This window comes from Cariama cristata, unplaced genomic scaffold (genome assembly GCF_000690535.1).
Source record: "Cariama cristata isolate BGI_N322 unplaced genomic scaffold, ASM69053v1 scaffold41704, whole genome shotgun sequence".
In the NCBI taxonomy this organism is placed as follows: domain Eukaryota; kingdom Metazoa; phylum Chordata; class Aves; order Cariamiformes; family Cariamidae; genus Cariama; species Cariama cristata.
In genome coordinates this window covers 14,009-39,267 of record NW_009612052.1, presented here as the reverse complement: position 1 = coordinate 39,267, position 25,259 = coordinate 14,009, and the positions used below count along the sequence as shown (strand labels likewise).

At 40.1% G+C, this 25,259-nt stretch overlaps 1 protein-coding gene across 1 annotated transcript in view; it reads right to left on the bottom strand.

The window, feature by feature from the left end:
• IL1RAPL2 (interleukin 1 receptor accessory protein-like 2) overlaps window positions 1–6,564 on the bottom strand; it is a gene marked incomplete at both ends in the record, with an annotated part of 20,976 nt that extends 14,412 nt beyond the window's left edge. The window contains one exon of the mRNA XM_009698453.1: window positions 6,291–6,564. Within this exon, the coding sequence (XP_009696755.1) occupies window positions 6,291–6,564 (274 nt within the window). The remainder of the gene's footprint in view (window positions 1–6,290) is intronic.
• Window positions 6,565–25,259: the final 18,695 nt, after the last annotated feature.

Genomic DNA, 25,259 nt, shown 5'->3' with positions numbered 1-25,259 from the left:
GAGTGGTACCTGGGTAAGCATATTCTCCTCCATTGCTATTTGGAGAACAGAAGGGAAATGAAAACTCCCTCACATGTTGGAAAGGAGATGGCGAAGAAGGGCTGAACAACATCTCGGCAACAGGTCTCCTGCGTGCAGAGTTGACTGCATGAGGAAGCAGTCACTCCATTTTGCATCCTTTCTTTCCAGCAGGCAAGGTTTGAAGCCCACTGGGGAAGGCACTTCTTCCACGAGCCACCAGTGACAGTGAGCTGAAACATTACTGAGACACTGCAGCACATGGAGCTTTTGCTATAACAATCTGTAAGGACTAGAAAGTAATGCCAGTCATTTCAAAGGTAGCTAAAGCTGGGATTTTACTAATAGGAAAACCGAAGGATACACAATATTCTCATTCTTGTGCATGCTGCTGCACCAAGGAAGTCACTGGATGCTCTCCAACCACAGAGCAACATGGGCGTTTCTGCTTGAAGCCCTGACTGTTCCTGCAGCTTCTCCTCAACAGTAAACACTGGCTTTCAGAAAGACAGAAGATGGATATTTTCTCTTCTAAAGCTTTAGAGAAGGAGGGTGAGTGAGTGGAAATATACTGTCACGAGGGAAAAGAAACAAATCTTTGTTTTTCTGCAAGTGTAAATGTCAAAAGGACAGATAGAACTGATTTCTCTCAATAAAGACAGTGTCATCAAAATGATTTGCAGGAGGACCATCAGTTTTTACACAATTTTAGACAGAAAAGTAGAAGCATTCTGATTCTACTTTCCCCTGCATTTTGATATTGCCAAAACATTATATCTCTGTAAGTTAAATTTTATTTTATCATGAATCATACTGACTTTATATTGTATCTGCTCTAACACTGTATTCAAATATTGAACACCATATATCACGGGGATTTTGTTTATACAGAATCAGTCACTTCTAATGTGGGAAATGTCACACACCTTTAATGTGTGACATTTAATGTTAGTGTCATACAGAGCCTGGGAAGACTATGCCATGCTGAACCCACGCAATTGCCCAAAGTGTGAAATTTAGCTGGCTTCTACAGACATGCCTGCTATAGTACAGCCATGAAAGCTGATCACGTACCAGTGTGCAAGTCTGAGAGGTAACTATGAGATGTGTAATCCATCAGCTACTTAGATGTGTTCCTCTTGGACATCTGATGATTAAAGACGCTGGCCCACTAGAAAGTATCATCTGTGGATCTTTTCAGAGTAAGTCTATGGGGGAAAAAAGCACTCGCCAGTGAAGCATATGGAAGGAGGTATTCTATGACTAAACTGGAATTACAACACTGCATTCAAAGGGATTTGAGATATAAAATCACCTTTGTCATGAACAATTGAACACTGAATAAAGCCAAAGCACCTGAAAATGAAATATTCTGTAATGAGAAGATATTGCCACCAACAAATGACTGTATTACAACACATATTGTAAGAACCATGAGAGATGGCTGCAGAGAAAGCGACCTTACCCCTGCACGTTTTCACATAACGATTTAGTCCAACTTTCCTGATCAGTCTCTGGACCTGAAAAAGCTCTTCTTTCCTTTCGCTTGGAAGCCAGACTTTCAGCACTCAGAAAAGTGCAACTTTTTCTGGGGTGATGGGTGCATGCTGCAGTCCAGGTTGTAGGCATTTGAAACAAGTTCCTCAGCTCCGCCTAACAGCCACTGAAGTGAGAGCACAAAGGTCATGCCGCAAATGAAGTTTTACTGACAGCCCCTCCAGGCTGTCTAAATCTGATTTTGATTTGCTGGTCATGCAGTCCACATACATTCAGAAGCCAGAAGGCTTAAAATCTACTATCAGTCTATTTTATTACTGCTCAGAAAGTAATATCTCAATATTTCACCAATGGCTCGGCAAAGGCTTGATTCTTCTGTGCATGTCCGTAGCAATACTGTTCTCCATTAAGAACTGTGCAGACGGGGACAAAGTAAGGGAAAAAGGATACACAGATTTCCTAACTCGATTTGCTGGCAGTTCTCTGGCATCAAATGCTGGTATTAAAGATCTGCAGGCTTATTACCTCATAGGCATTCAACACTCTCATTCCCTTGTTAGTCTGCATCCTGTACAAAAATCGAGGTTTAGCTCCATCAGCCAGTCTGGCACCCACAAACCTCCACCTCCTGCTTTCCCTGCACCCCCCCAAGGCCCAGACTTTCTACCCTCCAGATTCACATTATGGGAATTCAGTTATTTTATTTCACCAACAGTTAATTAACAGCAAATATGCACTAATGTTTTACTGATTTTGCTCATAAAGCATTTATTCAGTACTTCACTTTATTTTGGAGCTGGGCCTAGGCAGAAGAAAGGGTTCCAGGATTAGACCCTTGTTGAGGGCAAAGGTGTGGCTAAACTGTGCTGAGAATTCTTCCCTAGCTTCTCTTCTTTCACCAGGTTAAGAAGATCTAAGTAGGTCCAGTTCTTGTTCTCTCTTTAAAAAACAGAGGCTTTTAACACAGAAGAGCAAACGTACAGAGAGCAAAAGCAGCACAGGATCTGGCAAATGACTGTCTCACTCAGAACTTTTGGGCCACCCTATGCATTCAGATCTGCTTTAGTTTCCAAGTTTGGTTTTGGTGCTCTCATTACTGAATCCTTTGGTGAAGATGCTTCAATCCAGAGTGCTGATGCAAAAATCCCAGAACACCAAACCTTTGTAATAGAAATTCTGATAGCTTTATCTGAAAGTAGCATTGGCGGGTGCTGGAAGATTAATGGTATATCCAGGGCCTGTACTGCACCTCCAGAACACAACATTTTCATACTGGGCAGTAAAGTCACGATACAAATATCCCAGCATTTATCTGGGAACTGTAATGAAACACACATCTATCTGTTAGTCAGGATCCCTTTCGGATGACACCGGATCTTGCTATAGTAATATCCCTGATTTGGCACAGAAAAGGCACCTGAGAGCAAAGCAGATCCATGGACTTCACATGGATTAGCTAACACAGCTCAATTCTGCACTCTTTTAAAGTCCCTGCAGAATTAGGACCCTTAATATGTTACAGCCACGCTTAACATTGGAAAAAAATACTACACTTTGGTTTGCATCTGAGTGTCAGCTTAATGTCAAAATGTATTGTGAGAAGAGAGAAGTAAGTTTTAAGGCAACAGTAATTTCCTCCTATTATACTTACACCCCCACACCTGCCCATGGAACAACGTCTAATTCGTTAATAAAGGAAGGCAATATTTAAATTATGGTAACAGACCTCTTCAGCCTGGAGAAGCAATCTCGTTCATTAAGGATGCTCTAATGTTCCTTAATTTTATTCAGTATTATGGGTTCATTTACAAAACAGACATTATGATTATTGAAATGACAATTCTGTATAAGAAAGAATTCACTGACACATTTAATTTTTACCCATCTCCAAATCACTGTCATATCAGCCTATCCCTCACCTGCTCATACCCACCCTTTTCAAGCAGCTTCTGAAAAATTCCTTCCAATTGCTTCAAAGGTACTCATGCCTTGATCCTACAAGCACCCGTGAGCAAACAGAAAACACAGCTTCTTGAAGAACAGGGGGTATTTTTAGATTTGTAAAGAACCTTTTCAACAAATAGGAAATTCAGTGAAATGTGCAGTTGTCATTTTCCCCATTCAGTTTTCTTATTTGCCATGTTGTTTTGACTGGGAAAAAAGTAACAAGTTGGGGGAGAGTGAATTAGCATAGCTCTCACTATTGCCTGTGACATCCTTTATGTACGGCTTGCTGAAAACCCTTAGTGTTGAGTTCCCTTCCATCAGAGAAGATCTTCCTAGCTCCAGAGTGTGTCCTTTCCTTCAAGCCATAAAATTCTTCTGGGACAGAGGCCTCTTGTCCCCACTGAGCCTTCGCACCACATCCAAGCATCTCCCTCCCTTGTGCCCTTTTGCATAGACAAGTACGAATTTCAGACAGACCGGTTTTAAGGGAGGAGACTCGAAGTGGTTGAATGCAGCACACCCTGGCCACTGGGACACGCAAATGTGGGGTTTCACCCTTTGGGCACCACAGGCAATTGCACCAGGGCTTCCCACGTCCTTGGTGAGTGGCTGGAAAGGCATCAATTTAGAATTGAACTGCTTCTCATTTTCTCTTAGAGAACCTAAATGAAAACTTCTTTGTTGAGAAAAACTTCAAAAGTTTTACATTTATCTTGAATCAAAAGCATTTTCCTCCCCAATTTTTTTCATTCAGCTACCATACCAAAAGACTCAACTATGCATGCAACCCTAAATTGCATTGCACACTGATGGATACAGTCACCTCCTTATTTCCATTGCATTGAGTTCTCTCTACCGGTCTCTATTCATTCAGTCTACAAAAGAAGGCATTTGTAAACAGAAATTGTTAATATTTCTAGAAAATAAAATCATATTCTAGAATTACTGCTCTCATTTGTGACCTCTTAATTCTCACAAAGCAGGTGATCCTGGTTAAATGACTAAAATGCAAACATCTGCTTATTCCCCTCTGAACAAATGGATTAATAAAGCTGAAATGACACAGTTAATGGTGTGGATAGTCTACCACAAAAGTGTGATCATATTTCAGAACATTACACCTAGCTCAATTTTAATGAAATTAAAATAAATTACTATTGCTATTTCCTCAGCTATTTTAAGCCACCTATGATTTCATAAACAATAACAGCAAGGATAACATTACCAAATTGTTGGAAGAAAGAATTTATTCAGTAAAGAAAGAAATATAGTCTTTTATGTGTAACCACTATATATAATATTCTGCACTAAGACATAAATCTGAAAAAGGCAAAAATATCTGTAATTATGTAAGAAAGTTCTAGTCAAAGCCCCAAAACTGCACAACTGACAAGGAAGATCTTATTGCTGTGTACTGCTTCCAAGAAGCATGCCATATAGTTTTTTTCTGAAAGTGAGGAGTATGCATGAATTATTTAAGAACCTGCCCATTTGTTCCCAAAACTATTTTGTCATGTAAATGAGTACAGTTCCAAAATTTCCTGGAAAAAAGTATGTCCCAGAATTTGATCCAAGATGAAGTCTTCATTGTTCACATAGGATTCACATTAAAATTTCCAGAGTATCAAACTAGTAACTTCATTATCACACAGTGACATCTTATGAAAAAAGTATAGCTCCCTTGAAAGACGTAAATCATTATCTTCCCATAACGCTTCAAAATCATAGAGTTCACATTGCACCAAACCTGTGACAAAGCAGCTAATAAAAGAACAATTAACTCCAAAGGCTGCAATACAGACTTACTGGTGAGTTTGGCAGATGCATCTGATATTGAAAATGGATGCTGGTCCCCAGTACAAACCACATGCACCACAGCACAATCTTTGATTTTAGTAGCGTTCTTCAGGATCAAAATGGACTGAGGCAGCTGAGACAAGGCAGCAAGACTCAGCAGAGATGGAGAGTTAGCAGATTCTGGGCTCTGAAGAGTGCTGTTATTTTGCTGCAAATATCTGATACTAAATTCATTAAACTTGTGTATCATTTCAGTATGGAACAGCAGACAAGGATGAAGCAAGATTCGTTCTCTGAAACTAAATAGTTTAAAACCAAATCATATAAAGTATCTGTAAACTCTTTTTAATTCAAAACTGGATGATTTAAGGAATATTTATTCATTCATTCTTAAAGAGTCCTTCTTTTTTTATCTTCTCATTTTAGACATAGAGCTGACATCAACAGCCACATGATGGAAATCACGAGCTCCAGCACATGCTTAATTTAAGGCTCATCCAACAGTTCCAAAATACTTCAGAGACATGCATTTCAGTGCCTTACCAAACGAGGTCTGCTTAAATTTATGACAAATCATAACTGTATATTAAAATAAACATTTCTTCAAAACTAGACCAAACTGTAACTCCCCATGGCCTAACTCCATCAGAATAATTCAAATTGTGTCTAAATCTTGAATAACTCAGAGGATTTGAAAAAGAGTATTACTTAACCAAAATAGTTCATGATTTAAGAAGTACCCAGTTCTGCAGGTTTATGGCAAATTGAGAATTTGCAAATGTTAGACTTAAAAAAAAAAAGTAATTAAGTGAAAGCACATGTTTAATTATAGTTATTGGAAGGGGTATCCATAATTACTAGGGAAACTAATTTCGAGACAAAGCATTATGTGACATATATAATTATGAGAATAAAAATAATGAGTATATATTAACCGGAAGAATATCTCAATCCTGAGAGCTAAATTTAAACATTTTTTTTTAACCAAGTCAATCTATACATTCTCAGTTAGACTTTAACACAATACCCACCTTAGAACACATGTGTAGAAACCACTGTCTTGCAACTCAACCGAATGAAACCATATTGAATCTTCATCCTTGCTCATCCTAACTTCAGAAAATATAATGGGTTCTTCTAAATCTCCTTTGTTTTTGTACCACATAAGCCTAAGACCTGTGCTTTGGGCCATGCTATAATTAGTTCTGATATAGCTGTAGAAAAGGGCACATTTCACTCGGACTGGTTCACCTGCCAAAGCCATGTATGTCTTGAGATCCACTGACCAGTCAATGCAACCATCAACTGAAAGCAAAACAATAATAAAGAAATATTAGATACAGATATATTTCTTCAAGATAGTGAAAGGCAGCTTGTGAAATGCAATGCAATTAATTAAAAGAACCTTTGTTTTATAGCAACGTGAAAAACCTGAAGCAGCTATTGGCAATTAAAGGGTTTTATACATGTTTTTTGGTTACATGTAAATGCGAATGTGCAGGCAATAAGTAGAGCACATTGGGCCAGCTCAATTCCATTTCTTTAGAATATCATTACTTTCATCCCCAAAACATTAATACTTCAATAAATAAACCAAGGATTTTCACCTTAATTACTTGTGCCTTTAAATCAGTTTTGAATTCTTTAATTCCTTGTTGGAGGAAAATGTATATTGGCATCTGATCCCAATCTTATACTTTAAAACTTTTCCATCCACCTCTGCTAATTACATTACATAAAAAAATAAATAACAGATATGACATTTATCATTTTCTTTTCAAGGCAGTTCCACATAGCTTTTTCTTTTTTCTACAGCCTACTCAAACTGTAGAGATATGTATTACATACAACAGGATACAATTACAACGTGCTACCTCTGCAATCAAGCTTAGTACAGGAGTTGTACAAATATGAAAAGGGATCTTTGATGTTCTGTTCAGCAAAAAACTTTTGAAATAGTTTTTTTGATACTTCACTTTAAAAATGAACATGTGTCAGCCAGTTTAATAAAAGATTACTTCTCCCTACAATTTTTTCTCCCATTATTTTAAATCATCTTAGTTACACTATAATCCTAGAACATGCATATCTATCAACATGTAACTTCCCCCTCACATATTAGAGAGCTTTTAATTCAATCTTTTTTATTGCTGGAAAAATCGTAAGCCTAAAAGTCAACCAGGAATATAACCAAAGAAAAAGACTGCAAAGGCAGATAATCCATAGGCAAATACACTATCTAAAATTAATAGACTTGATGAAATGTGTCATTTTTAGAATTTATTGATCATATCCAGCTACACGTAAGTGGAACATCTTTACCCTTGATGTAGCTACCTCATATTCAACCAAGTAAGGTTCAAGTTGCCTCTTCTGCATTTACAGTATCAATTTTCAAACTCTTGTTAGATATTCTCATACACTCTTCATTTCATATACATCTTCAATAGCATTCACTCATAAAATGATTTTTTTATTTACTTCCTAAACAAATGTAGTGAGACAAAATTTCTACATGTGGTAGAATATCAGATCTAGTCCTTTTTTTTAGCGGTTTTTACTGTGTTTAAATTATGTCTGCCACTTTTTCAGGCTTCTCTTGAATCCTTCAAAACTAACCATGACAAACAGGAGGTTTTAATTTTCCCATTGCAGTAAATCAGCTTTAATTGTACTGCAACTCCATGAACTATGCAACTGAGCCATATTTTAAACTTGTTGACGCTGACCACTTCCATACATTTCCAATACATAAACTTCCAGATAACATCTTCTTGTAAAACAAACCAACATAGGCTCAAGAGGGAAGGGAAACCCATTACTCAATTCTACACTTTTAATGCATCTACTGTCATGAGGATCAAGCGCTGCGGATCAGGTTGCCTGCTCCTGCCACCCAGCCCACAGCAGATGCAAAGGCAGCAGCTGGTTGGACCAACTGACTTTTTGCTCCAACAAGAAAAGCCCCCAAATCAAAACGTTCACCTGAAGTTATGTACACACAGTTGCAGTTAGCTTCAATTTTCAATTCCGTTCTCATTTTGCTGAAAGCATTCTGCTGATTTAAATTAAAATTCATTGCTTCTTGCTTTTAACGACTACTGTTAATGACATAAAATGAAAGGCCGGTAGCAATTTACTGACTTTCCTCTCCTTCACAGCTGCAGCATCATTTCTTCCTCTGTGTTACCGCTCTCATAGCTTAGTGCCACACAGAACAAGGCAAGTTTGGATAATCATTACTTGAAAACCATGTACTGAAGTATTTGTTCTCAGTGCATCCCCTCCAGGTCTGTAACATCCTTCACCATGACCAGAGCCGCACACTGCACCTCATTCTCTTGCCAAGACCCCATGAAACACCGCATTCACCTCTCTCTGCGATGGTGTTGCACAGACACGGGCAACCAGCCACAGAGCTGGAGGAAAAAAAAAAAAAAATCTAATTCTTCCAGTCCTACAAACCCATCCAATCCACTTTTACATTAAAGCCTGGTTCCAACATCATAAATTGTTTTATACAGGTGGTTTTGAGGACATTTACATCGAGCGGGTATCAAGGTACTCCATACACAGCTTCCTCACAACAGCTCTGTGCTTTTCTTAAGCCCTGCTCTTTAGGCTGCTGTGAGTTTATAATTACAGAGCAGCACAGAGCTTACAGCTGCCTTCTCTCAGCAAGGGATATGAAAGGCAATGCTGAGCTCTCCAGATGGTTCATCCTCATTCTCCAGGACATACAGGTATTCTCAAAGGCACCCTTCCTCCTGTGTTTTAGCAAAGTCACAGAAATCTAAGTAGGGGTGTAAGTTGAAATGAATAGGGGTGCCCAGAACTGCAATTTAGATCCAAACTAATTCAGTCAATCTAATTAATTCTGCCAGTCTTCTGTCAATCTAATCATGTCATGTCATCTAATCCTTTTGAACCTGTGCTGGTTCAGCAAAATTAAACCACAGTAAAGAATAATTGATATTGAGACACACATGGAAAACCCATGGGTCAAGCAGAAAGGTGCCAGTTTTTCAGTTCTTTCACAGAGCAGAGTCACAATTAGGAAGAGTTATGGAATTACGTACTGACCCAATACAGAAATTTCAGCTTTGGAAATGCCTCTGCTTCCAATAAAATTTCTCCCACATCCACACCAAACAACTTGTCAAAGCACAGCTCAAATGAACACTAAGCATCCTCCAGTGTCATTCAATCTGCCTCATCTTCCACTTTCATTTGAAAATTTCTTTCCCCTTCTAGTGTGCACTCCTCTACTATTTTATTTTCCAAATTACAACTGCTGGAGTATACAAAGCACAGTGGAATAGATGAAAGACATTTGAATGGTAATTTACAGCCAGGTCATTAGAGTGCCTAAAACTCAGCTCCAGCGGCCGCCAGTGAGGAGCAAGGCTGTGGGGCCGGCGCACCCCTGGCCATTGCCAGTGCTCCAGTGGAGGCCCCAGGCATGGTGGCCTGACCTCAGCCCAGCACCTGCATCTCAGAAGAAGGAAAGAAAGAAAAGGAGATTTACACTAGAGACTTTTTTCCCATTAATAGTATCCGAATGGAAGAATTTCAGCAGCCAGCAGCAAGGCTGACCCCAACACAGCAAGTGCAGCGGAGGGGGGAGGTGGAGGCAGGCTGCCTGCCCATCGCCCCTGCCTGCTCCGGCTGCGCCCCTGCAGCAGCTCCCTGCCCGCGGCATGCCAGGAGGTGGTAATTACGGAGGGGAGAGCACACAGGGAACAGAGTAACCATTCATTATAGGGTTGATGACATCTGCAGAGGGGAAAAGCCTCACTGAACGCCTTGACTAAATCTTAATTATTGAAGAAAGACTAATCAAACAGGAGATGACTTTTTCCCCTTGCTCTTTTTTTCTTGTTAAATACACAGTCAAGAATGTTTCCTCTTATGAAGCTGCAGAGGCTAAAATCTAGGTCAGGCTCCCCGCGCTCACGTGGAAGCTGGAATTTTTCCTCTTGCTGTGCTGTCAGTCACTGGAGCGTGAGCATTGTTAGATTCGTTTGGAGTTTTCCAAGCTGTCATTACAAATGACTGGAGCTGCTTAGGTGGAGTTTAGCACTCCATTATCCAGAACAAAGTTTGCTGTCATTTTTGTTGGGCTGGCCATCAATACGTAATATAATCAGGGTGGTAAGAAGAGAAAAATAATCGTATTAGAGGGAGGCACTTATTATATAATAAATGTATATAAGTTTTTTTCTCTGCTACCCAATAATCAGCTGATCCTTAATAAGTGCCTGATTGAAAGCCCATTCAAATTAAATCCTATCTATTATGGGTATTCTTTAGATACTTTCAATGAAGACAATTATTTGAAATATTTTCTAAAATTTGGAGCCTTGAGAGGATATGGAAAACATTGCCCCATTTTTAGCCCAGCTTCTTAAGGAAAAGAGGTTTGCCCATCTATCTGCCAGTGCCCCCACCCCATTGACCCAACTGACTAAATTCAATCCTATTTTGTAGAACATGAAAGTGTTTAGGTAGATGAGAGCCCTACATGGGTGCAGAAGAGAGTCCCTATGTGTCCCCCGCGGGTAGTAAAACACAGCAGTAGTTGATGACAGTGGTGCCCCTCCAAGCCCATCCCAGTTATCTATCCAGGCTAATACAACCTGAGGAGATAGTGAATTGAAAATGAAGGTTTCAAAATTATTAAGCAAATGATAGATTAAGCTGGCTGATAATAAGTTACTGTACTTTCATGTTAGCAGTCACCCAAAGAGTGTACTGCATCTCCTTCCCCAACATTTCCTGGTAATTTCCTATTGTTCTTATTCTAAATAAATCTAGTTGTCTAGGGAGTCTAGATGCATTTTAACATGAACCGTAATAATTTATGAGCAATTATAGAAGAGCATGTACATAGTCTCTGAGTAATTTGTCTTTCCGCTTGCTGTCATATAAATAATTTTTTGCATTGTGAATCTGCCTGTAATAATTTTTGTAGGGATCTGTCACCTACAACGATTTATATCATGGCATTGTTAAACATGTTTGCCTACCTTGTTACCTGAAAATCTCATTTTAAATTGAAATCATCTACAAATAAATAATTAAAAAAAATACTAGCTACTGTATTAAATTTATTGCTCCACAAAGCAAGCAATGCTTGTGACTGTAAATACATAGAAAAAAACCCCAATGTTCCTCTGATACAAGAGTTACATTTTTATTTATATATTAGCCATAGAACAGCAGAGTCCAGGAATTGATATCCATCACGCTCGGGGTCTGCAGACAGGTAGCAATGACAGATGCATCCCATTAAGGAAGTCCAAAAAGGGATGCAAATTTTTTATGCTATTAAAGGGGAGAAATCACTTAGAGCCTATGAATTTTAGGCAACTTGGTATTTTCAGATCTTGAATCCAGAGAAAAGGGAACGCACCCTACATTCGAGCAAACACAGTGATGCCTTTAATAGTTTTGGTTGGATGTGATCTTCAGAAAGGGTCAGGGTGTTAGACCAGGCTCACCATACACAATTGGTTTCACATCTCTGGCTTTCTGGCTGTGCTATGCTCATTCTGCTACCGTGCTTGCAGATCCCTGCCAGCATCTCATCACAGCTGCCATATGAGACCTGTCTGTACACTGAGCCCAGCGTCTGGTCCCCTGTCACCCTGCCTCCTCCCAGAGCCCTTCCCTGCTCCTCACACCATGAGCCAAATCAGGGAGCTGAGCTCCCTAAAAACTGACAGCAACCATCACCCCCTACCCCTATCCGTAATTCTTTAAATACTCCAACATTCAGGGATACATTTGCTGGTCAGAGAATACATTTCAAACAAAACAGTCCATTGACCACTTTGTGAACTCTTCAGAATCATGGATGTCACCTCCAAAGCAAGGTGAGATCTTTGCTTGTAGAGATCCCTCAGCTCAGCTCACCTACCAAACTAGATGGTTGAAGGACACTCTCATAACAATTAATAAAAATCCATTCTACAGAAAGACATCTGAGCTGATATCTCTGACATGGAGAACAAGAATCACTTTTACAGGGGAGAAGGAGAAGCCTATGCTGGCAGTACTTCAGAAGGGAGCAGAGGGTGGTCTTCTCCAGCAGTGGGGAAGCTGATCTCAAATAGCAGGCAGGGAGGAAAGGAGAAGGAAGTTCAGGTAAAGTGTTTGTGATGGTTCTTTTCTGTGAGTTACAGTTTTCACCCTTCTTTGAGTCAAGTGAACACTGGTTTTTGACTCTGACTATGCTCATATTTTAAACTGCATTTTAGAAAAAAAATCAAATAGTTGTCCCCTGGGATACAGTAAATTAAAAAAAAAAAGTATCTGTTAGAGAAGAAGACCACTTAGAAAACCACCTTCGATCTTGAGAAGAAAAACAAATTTATCATGATTCAAGCTGGGTGAATTTTGCAATGTTTCTCCTACTACCCTGTTAACAACTAACTAAATAATTCATTTCTATCACAGTAACATCTAGATTCAGCAATCATCAACCAAGACTATTTTGCTGTAGAAACACAACGTCTAAGAGGACCACTCACAGACTTTGTAGTTTCTCTACTCTGATCTCCATCTTCTGACTGTTTTCTAGCAAGATTTAGACCATTCAAACCTACTGATGACAAAGTATGGGGCTTTCAAGCCACATAAAAGTGCAAATATTCCAAAGTTGCTAAATCAAATAATGACGAGTGCAAAAAAACTTCATTAGATTTAGCAACATGCAAGTATTTCTCCAAATCTGGCATATAAATAAGGAAAAATGCATTTACTTATCCTTATACATTGGCTGAATTTTTTCCAAATTTGTATTAAAGCTTTGAATTTCTAAAGGAAGGGCTAAAAGGTTTTTAATACTTGTATATGCTTCATTTTTCTGACCAGCTTTTCTTCTGAGTCACGGCTAAAAAAACCCAACTCAAATGTCAAATATTCCAGCCGAACACTCATAATTTCCTTTGAGGTCAAACAAACTGTAAATATATACCGCCAGAGGTCCAAATAACAACGGATTGCTCTGTCCTGACTTACATATGCATATGGAGCCAGAAGCATTTTAGTTTCATATTGAAAATGCAAAGGAAAGAACATACTAGTAGATCACCAATCTGTAAAATTCTCTAAGGAGAGAAAAAAAACAGCTCGGGCCCTGAACAAATTCGCAGCTTCCAGGAGTGATAGCATATTAATGTGGCCGAGACTTAAAAATTATACTTGAAGAACAAAAACGCTAAAGTAGTGTCAGTAGACATTACTGGACAAGGGCATTTCATCCTGTAGCACTTGTCAGAGCCAGCTCTTCAGGTGCCACCTTATCACAGGGATTTTCGGGAATGTTTGCTGATGGACAGAAGAGCAAATCACAGCTGGCAGGTTAGATTCTGCTGAAGACAGGGAGCTCTGAAATGCGTTTTGTGATGGAAAAGAAATCTCTGGTCTCATCATATTCTTTGCTGCCTCTTCCAAGTCAGATGTTCCTGGGGACAGATGGACCTGAGCTGAAGTGCCCTTCCAAAGCTGTGCACTTTGCTTCAAGTGGATTGCTCTGCTGAGCATAAAGAGGAGGGCACTAAAGAAACTGTTTAAAATGCAGCATATTTACCCTAAAAATTAGTGTTTGGTGACCTTGATCTCCTAATCACTTCAATATCTGGCAGGTTTTTAAAGAGTCTGTGTTGAAGTAAACAGTACAGAAATTGGAACTCACAAAGTGGATTGGTTTTAAATATTCAGTGTAACGCCTTGATTCTCTGTGGCTGTCATCATGTTAGAAAACAATGTAAAAGGCACCTTCAAAATCAACAGTAGTAGACCGAGGACATGAACAACAAAGAAATCATACTTCATGGCTTTATGTTTTCGCATATTTTGTCAAGTCCCAGACTCGGGTTCAAGGAATGTGCCCCAGCCTGTTGAGCCTTCTCAGCCCCTCCTGCACTGCCTGGCCCCCGCCCTTCCCACTGTGGTTCCCGCTCCGCACTGGGGCCGGCAGATTTGGAGGAGTTGTAGGAAAGTTCATTTACAAAGTTCCTGCTTCTGTCCAGCCTCTGACTTTGCTCCCACAGAAGTAAAGCCAAGCGGGTGATCTGCAGCGAACAAATTATCCGAACAATTAAGCTTCTCTTCTTGCTTGTGGATCTGTAAATGAATCCCCATTTCTTCAAAGTCAGCCATGAAATAACGTCATTAAATTCGCACATCTCCCTTTTTTCTTTATCCCACTAGCAAGGGAACTTTATTTTAAACAAAAAGTATGTTGCTCTAGATCCGAGTGGCTAGATCAGTCATGTGACATTACATCTGCTTCTTGGACTGAACAAGTAACAAAACTTTCCTGTTAAATACTAAAATTTCAGTTCCATAAACAAACAACTCAGGCACCCAACAACTCAGTGCAAACACACCTATGAACTCAATAAAGGCGGTAAATTAGCTGTTGACCCAGCTCTGAAACCCATCTGAACCCCAATAGTTTTTTTCACATAATGCCAACAAAATATAGTCAATAAAAACACTTCCACTTTCTAAGCTCCAGACAGGGGAAAAAAATTTTTTTCTAACATTTTCCACAATGACTACTGCCATTTTTACTAGCTCTTTGGATTCCTGAGTAAGTCAATGAACAATAGAAAAACACAGAGATTTCCCAGCATCTCTGATACTTCTTTGGTGCACAGAACTATGTTTAGACAAATTAGATAGAAAATAAGAAGAATCAGTATCTAAGAAAAGGGAGAATAATAACTAATTTAAGTAATAAGTAAAACAGACTGAAAATATTTCATTGCATTTATAAATAAAAATTTTATTCTAAGAAGATTTCTGGTAAAGAGCAACACACTGGAAATACGCTTTACACCTGAAGGTATAAGCAATTAATATTTTAAGTGGTGTTGACTATACACAAGCTTTTTAAGGACACTCTCTGAGATGGTTTTAATATTCTCTGGTCAACCACATTAACCCATGGAGACTTTCACACACTTCTGTTTTCAAGTCTTTAGTATCATGCAAACTTTGGGAACAAAGCTGAATTCATTTCAATAATTGATGAGTCTATTTTCATTAGTCCCTTTGAATAAAGTTACTGAAGGTAAAGTAAATGGAAACTACATCCCAGATCAGGTAGTTGCAGTCTCAAGTAATCACACAATTACAAAACCCTATATCCACTGCTTGTTATTCCCAGTAGGGAATTGTAGGAAAGAGCTGTGAATAACAAGAATTTAAAATTAAAGAGAATGAAACTCTATTAACTTTCTGGTCCCTGTGGGGCAGAGAGATTGGTGTACCTGCACAAGATCATTTTATTTTTCATCTGTTTTTCAAGTATGTGGGCAGTTTGAGTTGGATTATCTGCTTTGAGGGCACAATCCTCTTGAGTTTGGATTAGGTTACGATGATGAACTCCCTGTTGAATACGCCGGGATAAATTCATTTCTTCTACTGTCTGCAGAAGGGAATCCTTAAGTGACGCAGGTCTGCTGTAAGGGCTCTTACTACATCTTGCTTGTAGCAGAGGAAGACTGCTCAACAGAAGAAGAGAGCAAGGAGACTATCAGAAGAGCCTAGGGACAGTATCACACCCTGCCACAAGAGTAAAGCAGAACTCACTTATTCCTGAGGATGAGCTACGTGGTATTTGTGCGAGGTTTAAGCAATTACTCAGTGGGACACCTCAGCAAGGACATTTCTGGCAGTTCAAACTCCCTGTTTACCATGGGCAACTCATGCCTGACCAATGTGCCTGCCTTGCCTGCACAGCCAACCATGCCATCATGCCAGGCCTTTGAGCAGGAGCCCAGACTCTGGGCCTCCAGAGGTCTCTTCCAACCCACCTGACCTCAATGATTTGGTCCTACCACCGACACAGCCCTTGCTGGTCACAATTTGCAGGCACATAAAGGGAGCCTTTTGCACAAATGCCCGTATCTGGGTGCACACGCTGTCTACCCTACTCATTACTCATTTATTTTCTAGCTTACAAAGATGCAGTCAGTCCATCAGAAGATTACCAAATGCTTTACAAAACTAGTTCCCCATCATAAACATACTAGGTAGAATGAATGTTTTTGGGCCTTGAACATTTGCAAACTACTTGATGAACACATTGCAAAGTTTAAAAAAAAAAAAAAAGAGAGAGAATGCACAACTTTAAACCAGGACTTGCTCATGAATAGAAAGGAATAAGTCAAGTTCATCTGAATTTACTTGCAACAAATAACTAGCTTTGGTCATTTGCTTTGTCTCAACACATTTACCCTTAGATATCTAGACATACTTACCATTTTACAATCGCTATGCCATTCCTCCTGTTATCTGGCACAGATAATTTCAACTGCAGTGAGCCAATTATGATTTCCACTTGCATGACAGGTGGACCTCTGTTTGAAAAGGTTGTGACCCACACTCTACCCTAGGTTGGAATTCCTCCTCTCATTTTAATTCATTAGCTGCATGTATGCAGCAGAATTTAAATAGGAAACTCTCCTGACTGCAGAACACACCGAATTTCATTTCGGTAAAATGAGCACTCACAAATCAAAACAATATTTGCTTTTATAGGACAACCATGAATAGAAGTGTTAGAGGGTTATTTGATTAAAAGGTGTCTCTAACTGATAAAGTGCTCTCAAAATGAGATATTTTTAAACAGTAAATGTTGTTCTTAAGACTTCTGTTTCCATTTAAAATAAACAAACATGGAGTTATCCATATTGCAAGTTATTATAATTACACATAAGAAAGAAAATTTAAGGATGATTGAAAAATGAACCATTACAGGAGCTACCTGTTACAGACGTGTCTCTCAAGGTAAATCAGCAAGCAGTAATGCAGTGCTGTGCTCTGCGACACAGCATTGCACATTTGTTTAGGTACACCTTTACCATCTATGTATACGTTTTCTAAAACCTGCCTATGGCAACATCCTGCAGCACCGCATCCACCGGCAGCTCCACACACCCCAGTAATGTATCTCCAGTGAAAACAAGGGCCATGATTATGGGACTACATGCACTTTCATTTCTCAAACACAGACTGTAAAAAGGGGGCTGTGGTGGCAGCCCCTTCCCATCTGCCAGATCCCCCAAAATCCCAACCCACTTCCAGATCAGTTGTCAGCAGCAGCCCTGAGCAGGTCCTGTCACCAGCACCACAATTCCCCTCGGTCCCCTGTTCCTGGGGCCTCGCTCCTTCCCAGCCCCAGCCCTCGCTCTGGTGACGGCCCCTTGGTGAGGGAAAGGGGCCATTTTGTCATCACTGGGGCTGCAATTCCCCACACAGGCACATTCCCAGGGACTTCATCTGCTTTCCAGTTTTTTTCCCAAGTCTTGACTCAGAAGACTCAGACCAAAGGCCAACGGTCAACTGAAACCCCACAGAAACCGGCACTGCTTCGAGCTGACACAGAGCAGTAACTATTTATCTTTAAATAAGAACCACCATTAAAGCAGACCGACCCCAAACCAGCCCAGTTTACAGCCTTTTCCTCACACTTCCTTGTAACTTCACGAGCCAGAAACAAAACTGGTGGCAGAAACGTTTCATTTATTAGTAAGCAAAAGCAACTAACTGCAAATACTTCATTACTAATACATCATTTGCTCAGAACAGCAGAAGACAAACAGGTCTGTGTTTTATTCATACGACATGGCCTCCCATCATCCTCAACTGCCCCAACTCACTCTGCAAAACACACAGCTGCTGTGTGTTTCACCAAGCAGCACCAAAGAGGGGGACGGGAAGATGGGAGAGATGTTTGATCTCCGGGCTGAGGCTGGGCAAAGATGGGGTTTGGGATCCAGGATGCAGAAGGGGAGCTGGGGAGTTCTTGGCACCCGAGGCCTTTCTTCAGATGTCACCACATCCTCCAGCTGGACATCATCCTGCAGCCCCACGATCCATCAGCATATTGTTATTAAATCATCACAGTTCAACTTTAAAAGATAACTCTGAAAAATCATCATAAAAGCCTCTACCTGAGCTACAGATAAACCAGAAAAATTACAGAACTGGAGTAACTTTTTAAATTAATGTCTCTCCACTTGTACTGACTGGTTACTCAACACTCAGCAAACAATGTGGAGACTGTTCATTTTCTATCAAGCTTCTTGCTCACTCCTAGTTTCTTGACCTAAACCCCAGTCATCATTTACCTTCCCAGCCTTGGGAACTGACTGCCGTAACAGTTTGAGGACAAGTGTTTAAGTAGTATTTTAAAATTATTAATACAACAAAGTGTTGAAGTGGCTACACTTGGATTGGCTTCTGTAGGGATCACCCCAAAGAAAACCAGTATGTTTTCCACTCAGGAAACCATGTTTTAAAATATGGAACATCAATACTTAAATTCTTAAACAGAAAGTACTTAAATTCTTAAACAAAAAACTCACAGTGACTAGGGAAGACAGGACAGAAATATGAATCTGGATACCTTCTCCCTCCATCCACCTTCTTCGTAAAGAGGGTGCTCATTTCCAAGCCTGGCTGCAGTTATCTCAATGAGTTTGAGGGGCTCCAAGTGCTCAGTACCCCGGGGACTCCCAGGGCAGGTAGGCTTCCCTGCACCTCTCAGCAGGCTCGGGGAGGGCTCCTGGCTCCCAGCTCCGGGCTGGGGCTCTCCTGCCCCCTGGTCCCCCGTCCTTCCCTCACCGCCCCTGTTAAATGCAAGTTGAATTCAGCAAATAGTGTTCAGTGAGGAAGCTGGGGATGGGGAGGAGGATTAATTTCGACAAACGGTGTTGTGAGTGGATGCATTCTGAATCAGAAATGTTCTATTTAATTCAATCCAATTTTATTATTCATCATAGAATCATAGAATCACCTGGTTCCACCCCCCCTGCCACAGGCAGAGACATCTCCCACCAGACCAGGTTGCTCAGAGCCCCATCCAGCCTGGCCTTGAACACTTCCAGGGATGGGGCATCCACAGCTTCTCTGGGCAACCTGTGCCAGTGCCTCCTCATCCTCACCATGAAGAATTTCTTCCTTATATCTAATCTGAATCTTCCCTCTTCCAGCTTAAAGCCATTACCCCTTGTCCCATCACTGCCTGCCCTTGTAAAAAGTCCCTCCCCAGCTCTCTTGCAGGCCCCTTTAGGTACTGGAAGGTTGCTCTACGGTCTCCCTGGAGCCTTCTCTTCTCCAGGCTGAACAACTCCATCTCTCTCAGTCTGTCCTCACAGGAGAGGTGCTCCAGCCCTCTGATCATCTTCGTGGTCTCCTCTGGACTCACTCCAACAGGTCCATGTGCTTCTTGTGTTGGGGGCCCCAGATCTGAAGGCAGTACTCCAGATGTTATTTTGACTTTATCATTTTCTCAGTTCACAATGACAGATTTTTCAGATCAGATGACAGAATTGTCATCTGTCCAGCTCTACATCTGAAGGAAGAGGAAAACGACTGTTCCCAGCCAGACGGGAAAAAGCACACAGGAGGCATGTGACCTCAGGGTAGGGATTTTGGGCTACAGACAGGGAAGTGAAGTGAGAGGTTGCTAACAGTACAACACGTGTTCCTGCAGGACAAAAAAAGCACTCTGAATTGGCTCTCATCAAGGTTAAAGCAGAATTTGAAGGCAACAAATCAGTCTTGTTTTCATAAGATACAAGGTCCACCCTTAGAAGTGTTGATGACGTTCAACTCCCATGGAGGTCAGTGTGCCCTACACAACCTCTGCACCCTACAGCATTGGGTGCTGATACCCCTGGGAGCATATCCCTACAGCAAACCCTCTTTGTAAAAGGGGAAGGAGAATAAAACAGAGAGAAATTGCATTAGAATCAGGGGTATGAGTCAGAAATAGAGATACAGACATCATACAAACTATGTTAAAGGAATTGCTGATAGAGTTGTTCTTCAAAGATGAAGACACTTACTGCTGTATTTCTGTTAAGAGTATCACAAATGCAATCATATTTTTTCATGTGTCACTTGTGAAATAGATGATATTTCACTGTGAGGTTGACAGTGTAAGAAATGCAATTAGAATGATTTGCATATTAAAGACATTATTATGTCTTCATTGTAAATATTTCCATCCTGATGACTTTGAATAGAATCTTTGCAAACAGAAATATAAATATCCTCATGCCAGATTTCACATAATCTGAAATCATGCTGTGTCAAGTTGTCAATTTTAAGAATTCTCCTAAGCTATTACAAATCTCATTTTAATCTCTCTAAAGACTCATCTGATTTTACATAATTGAAAATAACCACTGCTTGTAATGTGTTAATTTTGATGTGCAGTGAATAACATGGTGCCAGAACCCTTCCAGCCAACCACTATTCTGAAGAGCTGTGCTAAATTTTCAATCTCCAGACTGCCCAGGGCTGCATAAACCTTTACAATGCAATTGTTTGCTATTCTTTAAATGCTAAATATTCCAAAGTATATCATCAAAATGATGAGAATTGGATTTTTTTTCCTCTTCCCTGGGAGTGATCAGTGTGTCTTCAGTAAGAAAGATTAGCAAATACAACCTCATTAATGAGCTACAAACTTGAGATAACAAAAAGCATCACTAATAGCCCAGTTGCTATTGGACTGCTGTAGTAGCCTCTGTGTAGTAGCCCCCTGTTAGAAGAGACAAATCCACTCAGCAGGCAGAAAGGACCCTGCACTTCTTTACTTCTATTTACATATATTCAAAATTAGCCTTAGCACTCTAGAGAGCACAGATAACACACTTGAAGGATGGGCGGAATGACATCAGTGTCCCACCAGACCCAAACCAATGTGTTTTGGACTTGCAAACACAGGCATGGACAGAGGGGACTGAGGTTACAATCCTCATGCTCAAGAATATTCACAAACTTTCACTGCACATACATGTACATAAATCAAAAGTATATGGCGCAGGTTTTTTTCAATATGTTTTTGCAAACTTTACATTAATTAGGAAGGGATTTCTCAAACGCCCATGCACCTCCAAACTTTGTGCTGGGAAAACCATTTACTTCTAAATGACATGTGTAAGCTGCATGCAAAATATTCTGAATTTTTGGTTCTCTAAATTACTGTTAACCCAACATTATTCCTGCCTACCTTGGGTTTTTAAATGGAATTACACATAGCCTGCAGCTTCAAATCTAAATGAAAAATGTAGCTCCAATTGAACCTTAGGAAAAAAAAAGGCAAAAGTTAATGAGATTTAAATTAGTAACAGCCAAAGCTTTCCCTTAAAGAAAACATTATTGATTTTAAAGAGCTACCTAATGAAAAAGAATGGCACTCATTTAAGACTTTGCATGAGCTACATTAGAGATTCATTTATAATAATAAATAAGGATGTGCTTTACAGTGCAATGAATCAGCAAAATTTATGTACATATTTTTATGAGTTAACTACACATTCCTTAAGCCTTTAATCACAGTTTTGGGTGAACTGTTTATGGCAGTAAAAAAAAATACAGTTTCTAAGGCCCAGACCATCAAAGATAATTAAGTATCCATTCCCTATAAGAGTTAAACACCTACAGAACTCTGGGGTTTATAATCTATTCTCCATTTGTAAAATGGAAATGGATACTATTTCCCTTTATTCTTTATTAAACAATGTTTCTATTTTAAGTTCAAGTAACTAATTATTGGAAAAATTCTCCTCCCGTGAATACTCTGTAGTTTTTATACAGTAAGTACAAAAAATGAGTACTGCCAGGAGAAGGTACATATATGGACTCTTTGTAAATTCCTTAAATAGGCAGGAAATTTGTCAAGCTGCTGGTTTTCATATATTTTCATTCAAACACAATTTTATACAATCGCAAGATACTTCATCATATCTGTACAGTTCAGGAATATAATATTGTGATCCTATGACATTTAAATATGGAACACCGGTGACCGTGCACAGGTAATTATCTGGTTGCATTTCGTCAGCTTACCAAATTCGGTTACTTCTCTGAGAATTGGTAAGAAAACAGATGAAGTCCAAGGTCCTCCAAGCAAGTTTCAAATGACTTTTAAAACTAAACCACTTCTACAAAAAGTAAGCATGCCTGGACCCAGCCCAAAGAGAATTTCACCTCATAATTAATTAAAGCTCCGGACAAAACCCATCAGAACAAAAGGAACATTCAGTTCATTTGCTGTGATACCTGAAAGTGCTAAAACTTTAAACTCACTATGCGGTCAAATTCTCTCTATCTCAGCTGCTGAAATCACGCTTACTTGGGGAAATCCCAAGCCCTCAGCCTGGTTCTCCAGCTCCCACCCTGGCAGGTATCTGCTCAGATTCACTGCTCAAGCCATCGAGCTGCTTGGAAGCACCTCAAAGGGCTATCATGGTGCAACACATGGGCAGACCGACCCTCATGCAGTATTGATGACAAAAGGTAGGATTAACTCCTCACAAACTCTAAAGATGACATTTCTCCCACATACAGCAAAACCAGGAAGAAAGTAACTACAGTTCTCTCAATAAAGCAAGCAACGTTCTTATGTCTCAAACTAAGCTTGTGTATGCCAAGATAGTAAAGAACATGTAAAGCTGCCCCATACAGTACCAACAAGTACCACAATCCCAGTACAGCACTGTTCTTGCAACGCAGTTCACCAAGACATCATTTCACAGGGGAGATAATACTTGTCAAAACACGACTGAACTGTTGGACTTCATTTTTGCTTCGTTAAAGTAAAAGACAGATTTGCAAAGAGATGCATTTATTTTTAGTAAAAAACATTCATACTCGTTAATTTCACCTGCTGTAAGACTGTGACTTGATTCTTTAAAGTAACTGAAGAAGACTTAACCTGTCTGTTTCACAGAACTAAGAATTACACCTGCCTATTTGTGAGCTGATTTACAGATCCCTGGCAGACCTCCTCCCCTACTTTCAACATCTGCTGTTGTCTTCACCTTCACATGGTTTTGGTCATTTTATCCACATTATCATTACAATTCAGAGCAGTAGTGCAGCTTTGAATCAAATTCTACTGTTGTCCGCCCTTACCTCTCTGAGTTCCATCTACAAAGTGGGTTTTGGTGTATAGAAACCACATTTCATCAGGATGATATTACCCCGGAGGCTCTGCTGCAGGTACACACACACAGGCACTCCCACTCCAAACGGAGACAAAGATGTCCCAGTCAATGGCTGGTCTTCAGATCGCTCCAAAGTGGACGTGAGGTTGGGAGACATTCAATCCCAGGGACCAGCAGAACCCCAGGATTCAATCCGCTTTGAAGCAAACCCCCACAAACCACATACCATTTAGATGCAGTCTCTTCTGCCCCAAATCCTTTGTTCTACCTGTCCACTCTTGCTGCACCAAATTACATGCTAACATAGATCTAGCCCAGGGTGCCTTAAGATGGGATTTCTATTCATTTTGAAAGTGATATGCTTCAGATTTCACGCATTAAAAGAAGAGGTCCCAGAGGTAAACCAACTCTCAAACACATAATCTTTGGGAAGACCTTTCGGTGGAGAGAAGGAAATTGTAATTGAAGTACACTAGGTTGGTTTTGTACTTTGATCTTCCCTTTAATTATACAGTAAATTAATAATTGTAAGCCTTGTGTTTGTTTTTAACTGCGGTATTCCCTAAGGCACAACCAAAAAAAATTGAAACTGCGGGAATTACATCCCTGAATGGATCTTAAGGGAAATAATTAATAAAACCTATCCTACCATTGCTTGTTTCTCTAAACTATGTATTTCAGTAATGTTCAGTAAAATTCCTTGGAGATCAACATATACCAGTCCTTTCTACCCTGCGCGAAAGCGACTGGAGTACATTGTACCTTGGTGAGATGCACCACAGAACCACTGTGATGGCTTAGGAGAGCGGTGTGATGGGAACGGTCACTTCTGTAAGCCCAGCTCTGGTTTAGATCTAAGCTGAAGGGACTACGAATGACCAGTGGACAGAGGGCATCAGCTGGCAGTCGAAACAGTCCTAAACTGAAGAATAACCTAAGCGAGATCGGAGGGAAGCAATAAACAGCTGTTACTCACCCTGCTGCCATAGTGATTTTCACATCAAAAATAAGCCTAAATTTTAAAATGTTTCTCCTGCTTTTATTTGACTCCACTTCATATCGTACTGTTTCTTTTCAGTCTTTTCATAGCTGATGCAGGGGTCCCTTTCTGACGTGTTATGGACCACAGTTCAAGAAACCCCGATTTAAAGCCTGCTTTCCAGCAAACCAGTTTGTACGCAGCACAGCCTCCTTTGACACTGTGCAGCCTTGTACTTCTTGCTAACATCCTCTAGATTTTTATTTACTACTGCCCACATTCAAGGAAGAAAGCTTAGCACTTCACCTCTGATTTCCAAACCTTTCACAAGTAACAGGCTTCCACGAGTTTTTGTTTTTTTTTCTTTTTTTCTCCTCTTGTGACTCCTACAAGTTGGAGTTTTTTGCATTGTTTCAACCCATAGAGTTTAACTACGTTCATATGTACTCTATACACCAGTATAAACTTCAAAATTTGGACATTTAAAGTTTGCCTTCCTCCCCAGGAGCCTTCAGATGAGTGTTTACTCTGTTTCAAACATTCTAGTGGGAATTCCTACAAGCACCTTGCCCTTTCCTTTCTGCCTGCAGGAGGATTGCTGCTTTTGTTGCAGGGAGACAACAACGAAAAATATTCTGGCCGTACACACCCAAGCTTCCCTAGTGGATCGATGTACAAGAGAGATGGTATTTCTTTGGGGATGAAAAACATAGTGTTCACAAGGAGGTGGTTGAATCATTCAGGCGTTCATTATGTCTGTAACTTTACCAAGTCTCTTCTGAGCTTTGACAAAAGTTTCATAGTCAGGTGAGAGCAAATGTTGTGCTCTTTAAGCTTCAAGCTGCAAATGAAAGACCTCCTACAAAAAGTATCTGAAAGTAATTTCTTCCAGCTTTACCAAGGTCAGGCTTTCTCCAGTCTTACATCCCTCCAAATGTGAAGGCCAGAATTTGTCTTCTCTCTCGAGAAGACAAATTCTGGCCATCGTTCAGAGGCAAGATTAATATGCTAACAAAATCCCTTGGCCATTAAAGATG